The following is a 13,331-nucleotide window of genomic DNA, read 5'->3' on the forward strand; positions in this document are numbered from 1 at the left end:
ACGTGGTCTTGGGGAAGCAACTTTGTGACGCTGCCACCAAATACTCACAGAAAAACCACAAGTTAATACACACGCGGTCTCTAGAGTTTCTCCACACTCTGAATCCTTCAGGCACTACTTACAAACGGTTACATTGACAATCATGTTATGTTATTTTTAAAATGTTTCCTTGTCTTAGCACAAGCACACCTGAGAAGCTTCAATGCATGTGCTCCATAACGCGTTAAAAAACACGTTTAATCACACTTTGCATTCCAAGCAAAGGGGAACTTCTCTCAATGCATGATTTCCTGGTACACCGACATATATGACAGCAACACTCATGAGAATAATAATCATGTTACGTTATTAAAATGTTTCCTTCTCTTTTTCATTACTTCTTTAACACACTACTTCTCCACTGCGAAGCGCGGGTATTTTGCTAGTCTATACAAATGAAAGCCGACTGACTGACTGACCAACTTCCCGTGTAGGTAGAAGGCTGAAATTTGGCAGGCTTATTCCTTACAGCTTACTTACAAAAGTTAAGTAAGTTTCATTTCAAAATTCTACACATAAAGGTCGATAACAGTCGACAACGTCCGCCATGTTGAACTTTCTTATTTATGGCCCCATCTTCACGAAATTTGGTAGGCGGCTTCCCTGCTCTAACCGAAACCAATGTACGTACTTATTTCGATGGTATGACGCCACTGTCGGCCGCCATATTGAACTTTCCAACGTCACTAATTTTCCAACTTCCCGTGTAGGTAGAAGGCTGAAATTTGGTATTTATTTTGGTGGTATGATGCCACTGTTGAACTTTTCAACGGTCTTTGTTACTTATGGGCCCATCTTCAAATTTGGTATGCGGGTTCCCAACGCTAACTGAATCCTACTTACGTACATATATACGTCCATAGCTTGCAGCTCGGTCACCGTGTGAGGCCGTCCGTCGCTCCAGTCTCTACATTCCCTTCCTTGCTTCGCCACAGGATTCACGTCTCCCTGCTGATAACTACAGCCTTTTTATTTAATCCACGGCTTCTCCGCTGTTTCATTGTTCATTTATTACGATTATAGTTATTGTGTAGTTTTTTTAGACTTACTTTACATTGTTCAGGTACCCATTTCCTTTATCATTTCAACCGTAACCCCATTAACATGTCTATCAAGCTGATCACCATTGATCAAAGAACTGTCACTTACCGAGTGGTTTCCATGCCCGAAGATGGCACCTGGCCTTTTCCATTCTCTTTGTTACATATTGCACGGCCATATCAGGCTCACTCTTGATATCCAGAGGAACATTGTGTCTTATGTATTGAATGACTTGGACAGGTTCAAGGTGTGGACTGATGACGGTGCAGGAGATAATTATACTACACAGGAGCACTATAAGAGTGAAATGCTTAAGCCCTTCACCTATGCATCTGCATGTGAGTTGATGGCTGCCGCTGAATTGTTCGGTTGTCGCTTTCAAGTGTACCAAAACTGCCAAATATTTTACACCTTTCGACAACCGCCAGTGCCTCTTAAACATCTTAGATTGACAGGTGACGATTTCAGTAGTGCACACTTTGATGTTTATGAATGTTTAAACTCTCAAAAGCTGGATGTGAAGTTATCGATGAAGCCGGTTGTATACTTACAACGCTTGACAGATGCCGAATGTCACTTCAACACAAGTCCTAAAAATACTGTCGTAATTGAAACAAACCATGAAACTCAAACCGATTAGGACAGCAGCAATCCAAGCTGTGAGATTTGAAACAAGATTACCGTTCACATGGCCAACTGTACGTTGCATGCTCAAGAGTAAGCTCAGCACACAGCTTGGTCATATTACAACCGGAGGGCAGGACTCACAATGTGGTATATAAAGAGATCCTTAACAAATAATTATTGGTATATTTTCCCTCAGTTTAAAAAGGTTTCATTTTCTTCTTAATAAAAATTAAGGCAGTACTTCGCCACTGCGAAGTGCGGGTATTTTGCTAGTAGCAGTTATAACATACAATGTGTAAGCTACTGAGCTGGGATCCTAACATATGACATGTTGAAGTTGTTGCAAATAAAACATATTTGGACATAGCCAGCTATACTTTAAAAATAACTCATATTTTGTTTATTATTAAATGCCAAACAGTTGTGTAGGGCTAGGAAATTAAAATTTGCTACAAGATAAATTAATGAATGAATACAAACTGCCACGGGTATTGGTGTGTTTAGGTACTTAATAACCATTGCAAAACTATACAGTAATCTTCCAGAGAGATTCACCACATATCTCCAAAGATACGTTACTTTCCACAAGACTATTATTTTTTTTATAACCGATTGTTACTAGAAGAGAAATGTTTATTTAAGTCATTAACTGCAAGTGAAAATTTGCAGTGCTCGTTATTATAAAGTTCCAGAGCATTTGGAGCATGGTCTGAAAAAACAATGGCATAATTGTACGACTTGCAGAAGGTAGCAAACTTTAATCAATAAAAAAATAGTTTGTCAATAACAATAAGTTTAAGATGAAATAACTACTGTCTTGAATATACAGTAGGTGGGGAAATCTCCATGGGTCCAACTGTTCATAATGCTTTATGAAATATACAAATGTGGATACAGTTTAGTGTAAATGTATCTGAACAAGAATGACCTAAGGTAGTTTTTAATACACAATTAAACTCTACTTCTATTAGAGGTTGTGACTGCACATACTAAGGAGCTTAAACTTTTGTTCACTGTACTGGAGACTGTTTTTATAACATACAAAAAAAGACATACTGTCAAGACTCTAGGCATTCAGTGTGAAATTTATAAGCTGCTGTGTAACTGTGCTTCAGATCCCATGCATAAACACATATTTCATGTATAGCTAACTTATATGTATTAGTTGTTGCAAGGGCAGAGTCTGGTTGGTTAACACCCTAAACTGAATGAGTGGGTTGATAAACAAAAAATGAGGCTATTTAATTAAAAAAAATTAACAGTTTGATCAATCCAATTAGATCTCATTAAATTCACTGTAATTTAGTGTTTCTTACTGTGCTTTGTTTGATTTAGTCCTCAATTAAAAACAACCAATATTATGTATAACTAAAAATACAAATTATCAGTGGCAGTAGCTTATACTTTTCTGTTTAGTCTTTAAAAATATTTGACATAAAAAAGAAAGTGAAAGCACTTTTAAAAATTATATATTATTGGGGAGCATTCAGTGTTACTTGGGAAATTAAACAAAATTACCACTCAATACACTCTCTGCAGCTTAAGTCTATGTTTCTTAAAATAGGTTTTTATGATTATTAAAGCCACAGGAAGTGCTTTTATTAGTTAGTCCTTTAACAGAATATTTTAATGAGTTTTATAAACATAAAATTGAAGGCAAATCACAGATAATCAAGTACAATTTTATTGCAAATAAAAGTTAGATGAAAACAACCAAACCTTAAAAACACAATCATAATTTACAACCGAGGACTTCCAAGTTGGCTTGTAAACATCATACATTTTATGAATTTATAGAATTACTAACTACATATACACACACTCAAGCACATTTACACTTACCATATGAGAGTTCTTCTGTTACTTTGCCTGTAGCGTCTAATGTGTCTGTAGTTTTTCCAAATTCACCAACTGTTGTATATTTCTAAAAATGCAAAAAGATGCAAAGATTACAAATAAGGGGCAATGCTTTTTAAGCTTACATGAATCATTAGCATGTTGTTATTAATCTGAATTAAAGTTATAAAGAAAGCACACATTAAAATGAACTTCTCTTTTTCAAAAGTATATATTTTGTGGCCTGTACATGGTATCCAATGGTAACCCCAAACCAGTGACAAAATTTCCACCACAACTGTTCAAATAAAAATATTTTTATTAATCAAAATTCTTTTTAGCAATTTTGCTGCATTCTCCTTTTGCTTCTCCTTCACTTTTCCAAACAAAGCTTTACAGAGTTCCATTCCCAACTCCGACTCACCTGGGATAGGCTATGGGCTCATTTTTAACCTGGGCCAAGGAATACTTCTGATACATCAGCAAGTACTTCCAGGTCAGGTGGAACTTTCCCTTAAAAGGGGAGCTTACCCCAAAGGCTCTCTCTGGCAGACCCTAACAGGCCTGCCCACCAGAACTACAACTCCCATGCAGCCCGGTGGTTGTCCAAATAGAAGCCATACCAGTCCAAGCTTATGTAGTACTATAATGAGTATTTTTTGTAACAAAAATTGACACTTATTTTAGATTGTTTTATTCAAAACATTCATAATTTAATACTACTTAAAGACATGAATGAGTGATAATGGTTCTGCTAGTTTTAGCTATGTATAATTAGACAAGTAAAAAACACAAAATAAGCATTTTTTTTAAATGATTCACCAAAAACAGATATCAATATAGATATCAATTCCACTTGGAGAAACAAATCCTCCAAAACCCAGCCCTTGGGTGGCTACTTTTATGATGTTACAGACTACTTGAAAATTAAAGGAAACTGGCATTTGCAGTTTTCGATTTGGAAGTGTAATGTTAGGATGTGATACAATACTTCTGGAATATCAGTGGCTGAAAGTGCTGGAAGGACCTAATGGGACTGAGTCCATTGCAAAATTGCTCAAGCTTTGTAAGGTTGCACGAGGATTGTGAGTGCACAGTCTTTTTCCAAATCTAGCCATAAGTTCTCAACCTGATTATGATATGGACTCTGACTTGTCCCTCAAGACATTCCTGTCTAGCTTTGTCTTGCTGTAAAACAAATCTTCTCCCAAGGTGCAGGTTTATTGTAAATTGCATCAGATTTTCCTACAGCAAGATGATTAGCTCATTAATAAAGTGCCATGTATAGTCCAAATAAAGAAACAAAGGTTTCACATTCATTTTCCAATTGTTATGAACATGGATGCACATATCCTTCAAACTCTCCAATCATAATGCTAAGAGCCTTATCCAGTTCAATGTCTCTCAAAACCCTCAAAACCAACTGTAGCTGGAACAACAAAGAATCCAACACGAAATAAAATGCCACAGTACAACTTAGATACAGATGATGTAGCAATTGCTGCTTATAGCTGAACTTCTTTAATGGTGCCCACTGTGTGGTGCCATGCTAATGCGAAGGGTAGGGGTGCAGCAACCATGATCTCACCCTCTGCACTGCAATTACTTGAAGTTTCTGGCTACTGAATGTTCAGAAAGTCTAGTACTCCAAGTACTCAAATACAGTTGTGCTTGAAAGTTTGTGAACCCTTTAGAATTTTCTATATTTCTACATAAATATGACCTAAAACGTCATCAGATTTTCACTCAAGTCCTAAAAGTAAATAAAGAGAAACCAGTTAAATGAGACAAAAATATTATACTTGGTCATTTATTTATTATGGAAAATGATAGAATATTACATATTTGTGAGTGGCAAAAGTATGTGAACCTTTCCTTTCAGTTTCTTGGAGAGCAGCGGCTTTCTCCTTGCAACCCTGCAATGCACACCATTGTTGTTCAGTGTTCTCCTAAAGGTGGACTCATGAACATTAGCCAATGTGAGAGAGGCCTTCAGTTGCTTAGAAGTAACCTGGGGTCCTTTGTGACCTTGCCGACTATTACCCGCCTTGCTCTTGCAGTGATCTTTGTTGGTTGACCACTCCTAGGGAGGGTAACAATGGTCTTGAATTTCCTCCATTTGTACACAATGTTTCTGACTGTGGATTGGTGGAATCAAATCTCTTTAGAGATGGTTTTGTAACCGTTTACAGCCTGATGAGCATCAGCAACTATTTTTCTGAGGTCCTCAGAAATCTCCTTTGTTCGTGCCATGATACACTTCCACAAACATGTGTTGTGAAGAGCAGACTTTGATAGATCCCTGTTCTTTAAATAACACAGGGTGCCCACTCACACCTGATTGTCATCCCATTGATTGAAAACACCTGACTCGAATTTCACCTTCAAACTACTAATCCTAGAGGTTCACATACTTTTGCCACTCATAAATATGTAATATTCGATCATTTTCCTTAATAAATAAATGACCAAGTATAATATTTTTGTCTCATTTGTTTAACTGGTTTCTCTTTATCTACTGTTAGGACTTGAGTGAAAATCTGATGTTTTAGATCATACGTATGCAGAAATATAGAAAATTCTAAAGTGTTCACAAACCTCCAAGCACAACTGTAGGTTTAACAGAAACAGTTAACAGGTACCAATTTTAGTTAAAAGTAAATATTGCACAGACATAAGGAAATAAAATAGACAAATACAAAGAAAAAAAAACGACTGCAGTTGAAAGTACAACCATGGAGATCTCCATTTCTCTACATAAAGGTCAGAATAATAATAAATGCTAAATGGCATCTACCTGTTAATTCGATTATGCTGTAAAAAAAATCTGTAATTCAAAGATTATACATTTGTGAGTAATGTAAATTATCTAATACACTCACCTTTGAGCCTTTTAGCATGTTGCTTAGCATTTTTGTTCCTTTACCAATTCCAACAACTGAAAAACATTATTAAACATAATTATACAACAGTTATAAATAAAGAACACTATTAGATCAGTAAAGTCCACTCAAGACATTTTTCACCTTATACATAGTCAATATTAGTACAGTTCCTTTAATTGTAAATGTTGTTTTACTAAGAGGTCTATAAAACTAATTACAAAGTTACCATAAATGATAGAAGTCCCTCCTCACCTAGTACACCAGATGCAGAATTATCCAGTGTCCCTCCATGTCCAACTTTCAGTATCTGTTTTTTTCTTTTAAGATTCTGCTCCATGCCTGCCTCTGTTCAAACAAAAGTAAACTAGTTATCAGAAAAAAAAATGAAAATAAAATATTTTGTAGGCAGGGGTTTAAGTAATTCTCTGGTACAACAGAAACAAGTAAAAAGAACAATCAAATAAATATTCCCACCACCGTGAATCCCCCCACACAACCCCCCAAACCCCGGTCCTGGCCTCAAATCTCAGCCTAGGCACTGTTTATGTGCGGAGTTGTCATAATTTACCCTGGCCTGTGTGTGTTTACACCAGTTTTCTTCATGCATTCCAAAAAAGTGAGGGTTAGGGTTAGTGGTGGCTGAACCAGGGACCAGGGACCTTATGCATAACGGCATGCTTAGAATTCACACTAAAACATGGCTTAAGTACAAAAACGGAAAGTTGCGTATGCACAAAAAATCCAGATGCATAAATCTATGCGTTCGCCAACTATCACATTCTTCCGCTCCATAACTCCCGGTCAGAGTATAAAGTAACACACATGCACACGCCTGCTGCCACTCCCCACACTCCCAGAATTACGCATCTTTGAATATGCAAATCAATATAAACAGCCCTTAAGCTCATCGTTCTGTAAAAAGGCAATGGCAAAAGCATGGGGAGAATATGGGGAATAAAAGAATTTCAGCGAATAGCAAGTGGAGGCAAGGAAAAAACGTACTATTTGTTGGTTTAAACCGTGGTATAAACAAAAGGAAGTTGATTCACTGACAGAGTGTCAGATAAACCTGAAAGCTCAAGTTCACAAAGTCGCACAGTGCCTGAAATAAAAAAAGAAGTTGTCAGATATCAAAGTTGCTGTGAAAAGGCGAGTCATAGCCCACTGTCTGAGTTTCATATGAAAGCTTATTAGGATACAGATAAAAAAATAGGCACACAGTGGGGAAAAAAAAGCGCAATACGTTCAACTTTAATCTCGTAGTTTATTTTGTCATTAAAGTAGAATATCATAAACTTCATCTTAAAATGACTTCATTTACTAGTTTCTCAAATCCCATCGTAACTAAAGTATTTGATTTTCTATGTCCTATGTGTGTGTGACACTACATGCTTCTTAAACGGGCTTTCTCTTCCTCTGAATGGACACAGAATCCATTACATTCGTGATATTACAGCTCTCTGAATAATTAAAATACTGAGATGTATACTTGATATCATTTTCATGATGACAGGAGTTAAAGCATGTTATTAATTATGTGAACACGGTGGTGCAGCGATTGCTCAAGCCTCAAGCAAGATGTTTGCTTTGCCGAATGCGACCTTTGATTAAATAATTTCTTGCAGCAGTACTGTCTATTTCAAAAGATACTAACCCCAAATTCCTGTCCTTACTTTTCTTTCTCCAAATACCAAATCATCACAGCTCTGTAATAGACGTTAAGTCATCTGCAAGCTTAGAACGCAGGTTCTTCAAAACTTTTAAGGAACATTGAAATACCTTCATACTACATGTTTAATTATTCTATCCATCTATCATTCCAGTGTCACGCCAGCCACAGCAAAAATACAGCGCGAGGCAGGAATAATCCGTGAACAGAGCGCCAGCTCCTTGCTATGTCCTTATATGTTTAATTATTAACAATATAGATTACTAGCAAAATACCCGCGCTTCGCAGCGGCGAAGTACTGCCTTAAAATTTTTATTAAGAAGAAAATTAAACCTTTTTAAACTGAGGGAAAATATACAAATAATTATTTGTTAAGGATCTATTTGTATACCACATTGTGAGTTCGGCCCTCAGGTTGTAATATGACCAAGCTGTGCGCTGAGCTTATTCTTGAGAATACAACGTACAGTTGGCCATGTGAACAATAATCTTGTTTCAAATCTCACAGCTTGGATTGCTGCTGTCATAATCGGTTTGAGTTTCATGGTTTGTTTCAATTACGACAGTATTTGTAGGACTTGTGTTGAAGAGACATTCGGCATCTGTCAAGCGTTGTAAGTATACAACCAGTTTCATCGATAACTTCACATCCAGTTTTTGAGAGTTTAAACATTCATAAACATCAAAGTGTCCACTACTGAAATTGTCACCTGTGAATCTAAGATGTTTAAGAGGCATTGGCGGTTGTCAAAAGGTGTAAAATATTTGGCCATTTCAGTACACTTGAAAGCGACAACCGAACAATTCACCGGCAGCCATCAACTCACATGCAGATGCATAGATGAAGGGCTTAAGCATTTCAAGAGTGAGCCTGATATGGCCGTGCAATATGTAACAAAGAGAATGGAAAAGGCCAGGTGCCATCTTCGGGCATGGAAACCACTCGGTAAGTGACAGTTCTTTGATCAATGGTGATCAGCTTGATAAGACATGTTAATGGGGGTACGGTTGGAATGATAAAGGAAATGGGTACCTGAACAATGTAAAGTAAGTCTAAAATACCTACACAATAACTATAATCGTAATAAATTAACAATAAAACAGCGGAGAAGCCGTGGATTAAATAAAAGGCTGTAGTTATCAGCAGGGAGAAGTGAATCCCGTGGTGAAGCAAGGAAGGAAATGTAGAGACTGGAGGCTGCCAAAAGCGTGGGAGGCGTTGGGATCGGGGACCCAACGCCTCACACAATGACCGAGCTGCAGGCTATGGGCGTATACATATACATAAGTAGGATTCAGTTAGCGTTGGGAACCCGCGTACCAAATTTCTTGAAGATTGGTCCATAAGTAACAAAGACCGTTGAAAAGTTCAATATGGCGGCCGACAGTGGCATCATACCACCGAAAACTTTTAAGGAACATTGAAATACCTTCATACTACATGTTTAATTATTCTATCCATCTATCATTCCAGTGTCACGCCAGCCACAGCAAAAATACAGCGAGGCAGAAATAATCCGTTAACAGAGCGCCAGCTCCTTGCTATGTCCTTATATGTTTAATTATTAACAATATAGATTACTAGCAAAATACCAGCCATAGCATGGCAAGTACTGCCTTAAAATTTTTATTAAGAAGAAAATTAAACCTTTTTAAACTGAGGGAAAATATACAAATAATTATTTGTTAAGGATCTATTTGTATACCACATTGTGAGTTCGGCCCTCAGGTTGTAATATGACCAAGCTGTGCGCTGAGCTTATTCTTGAGAATACAACGTACAGTTGGCCATGTGAACAGTAATCTTGTTTCAAATCTCACAGCTTGGATTGCTGCTGTCATAATCGGTTTGAGTTTCATGGTTTGTTTCAATTACGACAGTATTTGTAGGACTTGTGTTGAAGAGACATTCGGCATCTGTCAAGCGTTGTAAGTATACAACCAGTTTCATCGATAACTTCACATCCAGTTTTTGAGAGTTTAAACATTCATAAACATCAAAGTGTCCACTACTGAAATTGTCACCTGTGAATCTAAGATGTTTAAGAGGCATTGGCGGTTGTCAAAAGGTGTAAAATATTTGGCCATTTCAGTACACTTGAAAGCGACAACCGAACAATTCACCGGCAGCCATCAACTCACATGCAGATGCATAGATGAAGGGCTTAAGCATTTCAAGAGTGAGCCTGATATGGCCGTGCAATATGTAACAAAGAGAATGGAAAAGGCCAGGTGCCATCTTCGGGCATGGAAACCACTCGGTAAGTGACAGTTCTTTGATCAATGGTGATCAGCTTGATAAGACATGTTAATGGGGGTACGGTTGGAATGATAAAGGAAATGGGTACCTGAACAATGTAAAGTAAGTCTAAAATACCTACACAATAACTATAATCGTAATAAATTAACAATAAAACAGCGGAGAAGCCGTGGATTAAATAAAAAGGCTGTAGTTATCAGCAGGGAGAAGTGAATCCCGTGGTGAAGCAAGGAAGGAAATGTAGAGACTGGAGGCTGCCAAAAACGTGGGAGGCGTTGGGATCGGGGACCCAACGCCGCCTCACACAATGACCGAGCTGCAGGCTATGGACGTATATATGTACGCAAGTAGGATTCAGTTAGCGTTGGGAACCCGCGTACCAAATTTCTTGAAGATGGGCCCATAAGTAACAAAGACCGTTGAAAAGTTCAATATGGCGGCCGACAGTGGCATCATACCACCGAAATAAGTACCAAATTTCAGCCTTTTACCTACACGGGAAGTTAGAAAGTTCAATATGGCGGCTGACAGTGGCGTCATACCACCGAAATAAGTACATACATTGGTTTTGGTTAGTGCAGGGAAGCCGCCTACCAAATTTCGTGAAGATGGGGCCATGAATAAGAAAGTTCAACATGGCGGACTATGGTTAGAATAGAATAGAATGGAATATGGTTAGAAGACAGCAATTAGCCTCTGATGAAAAAAATAGAATGAAGTATAAACCTGTACCCTGGGCAGCTCACCATGGCTAATATTAAAACAATTCACACTGAAATATTTTCCAGAGATTACAAACAAATACAAATAATACTTTCACTCAAATCTTACTTCACTAGATAAACAGACCAAATCATTTCTATTCAAATAACTTATAAAAGTCAAATATGTATGGAAACAAATCCTTAAAAAACCATCCAAGCAGGAAAATGCAGCTACTACATAACAGTTATTCCAAAAGTAGATGCATGCAAAATAAGTAAAGCAAAACTCACATTTAGAAATGCATATAACTTTAAGATGCTTCATATTAACCACAACAGGATGACAGTCCCCAAAGGAATACAAGTATATTTACACTGTGGCAGGGATCTCAGTCAAAGGTTACCAAATCAGAAATGTTTTATTGATGGCTGCACACCTCAAAGCCTGCTCTTAATTTCCAATACTTCCATTAGATTTATTTACAGAGCAGTACAAAACTAACATTTTTTTTTAACTTTTAATTGACTAGCAGCAAACAAGTTGCATTATTAATAGCTATCAATAACATTACACTTTATCTATGTAATTAGCAACTTTGGTTTTCTGTAAAGCAGTTAGGGCACTTTGCCAAAGCACGCATTTCGTCTTGGTAAGGATGTCAATTAACAAAGGCTAACTTTACTTAATCATCACAGACGATGTCTGACAACTGGCAGATTTTTTTGCCTTTTATTTTATAAGTAATAAAAAATGAAGGGAAAAAACTTTTACCAAAGATACTAAACCAACTGCAAAAAACAAAAAAAATTACATACTATAAATTGTACTCTATAATCCACTTGAAAAAGCTTCAGTTTAATCAGTGATTACTCCGTCCTTAAAAGATGGATTCCAAGAGTATAGGATCAAACTTTCTGAGTAATGTGAAAGCAATTATAGCTCTACTTGCTTTATTTGCAAATGCAATGCTGTATGACAGAAACAAAATGCATTCATTAATACTCCTCAAGAACAGAACTTAAAAAAAAATAAATAAAATGTAGCTGAGCTTTATAAGAAAACATAGGCATATTTAGCATTCCAAGGAAAACAATGAAAATACTAAGCATATACAGTAATAGACTGCATTTATGTACATCTGCTATCTATTAGGTAAAAAGAGTCCTTAATCCTTCCAGTCAAGTAAGAGCCTATCAGAAATCAGTCCGCCAGCTTCTCATCCAAAACGAAAACAAGTCTATATTAAAAGCACATTTAAAAAAAAAAACAACAATAATGAGCAGCATAGATCTTTGACCCTTCAACATGCTCATACAGAGACTGGAGATGTATCACTATAGCATTCACCAACCCTTCTTCACACTACATGCAAAATGGTAAGAATCAAAAAAAGCCTGAGACTTGTTTACTCACTCTCTTAATGAACTTATCCAATGATTTCATGATATAAAAAGTTATTGAAATTAGTATGAATTTCATGTTATTTGATGTGCAGTTTAGGCTACCTGGACTTACACTGGCCTGCTTCTCGAGTCTGGGCACCTGTTGTAAACCTACTGACATCTGAAACATGTATTGGTGCATTGGACAAAATAACAGAGTAGTGAAAGGGTAGTACAGTATAGTAAATTAGACTCAGTAATAGCAGAAAAAATAAAGTCATAAATATATTTTCCTTTCTTTTTATCAAGAAAAAAAAGCTGTCAAGACATAAGAAATTTATTGATCCAATAAAAAAAAAAGTTTCCATGTAAGTTTGTGGTAGTCAAAGAGTTTCTGTCTAAAAACAAAGTTGCAAGTCAAAGATGCAGCAGATGTTAACCCAGTATTACTGAATCGGGTTTTCACATTTCCAGATTCCAGCTCATGAGCCGGAATAAACTTTTGTGCATTAAAACAGGTCAACAGCTGGAAGTCTGATAAGACTGAAGCAACAGAAGTGGCCTGCAATTAAAGGGATTATAATGGCCAGAGTTGGGCTCTCTAATGTGAAATCTGAAGACCTGCACAATGACCAATACTGGACAGAAAACAAGTTTTTAAAATGTGCTCATGCAGACAAAGTGAGGGGCTGATACACATGTCAATGTCAATGTATTTATATTGCACATTTAAAAAAACATAGTAGTAGTGCTGCGGCCAAAGTGCTTTACAATAATAGAATAAAAGAAAAAACAAACAATAAACAATAAAACATAAATAGTAATAAAATATATGAACATAAAATAAGATAGATAATAAATAGAAATAATGTTATATGATCACAAAG

The 13,331-nt window shown here is 36.7% G+C and overlaps 1 protein-coding gene across 1 annotated transcript in view; it reads right to left on the minus strand.

The window, feature by feature from the left end:
• trub1 (TruB pseudouridine (psi) synthase family member 1) overlaps positions 1 to 13,331 on the minus strand; it is a 40,698-nt gene that overhangs the window by 22,558 nt on the left and 4,809 nt on the right. Inside the window, exons 2-4 of the mRNA XM_039775625.1 lie at positions 6,681 to 6,773; positions 6,426 to 6,481; positions 3,550 to 3,631 (exon numbers count right to left, since the gene is read on the minus strand). Of these exons, the coding sequence (XP_039631559.1) occupies positions 3,550 to 3,631; positions 6,426 to 6,481; positions 6,681 to 6,773 (231 nt within the window). The remainder of the gene's footprint in view (positions 1 to 3,549; positions 3,632 to 6,425; positions 6,482 to 6,680; positions 6,774 to 13,331) is intronic.

The sequence above is a fragment of the Polypterus senegalus genome, chromosome 1 (assembly GCF_016835505.1).
Source record: "Polypterus senegalus isolate Bchr_013 chromosome 1, ASM1683550v1, whole genome shotgun sequence".
Taxonomy (NCBI): Eukaryota; Metazoa; Chordata; class Cladistia; order Polypteriformes; family Polypteridae; genus Polypterus; species Polypterus senegalus.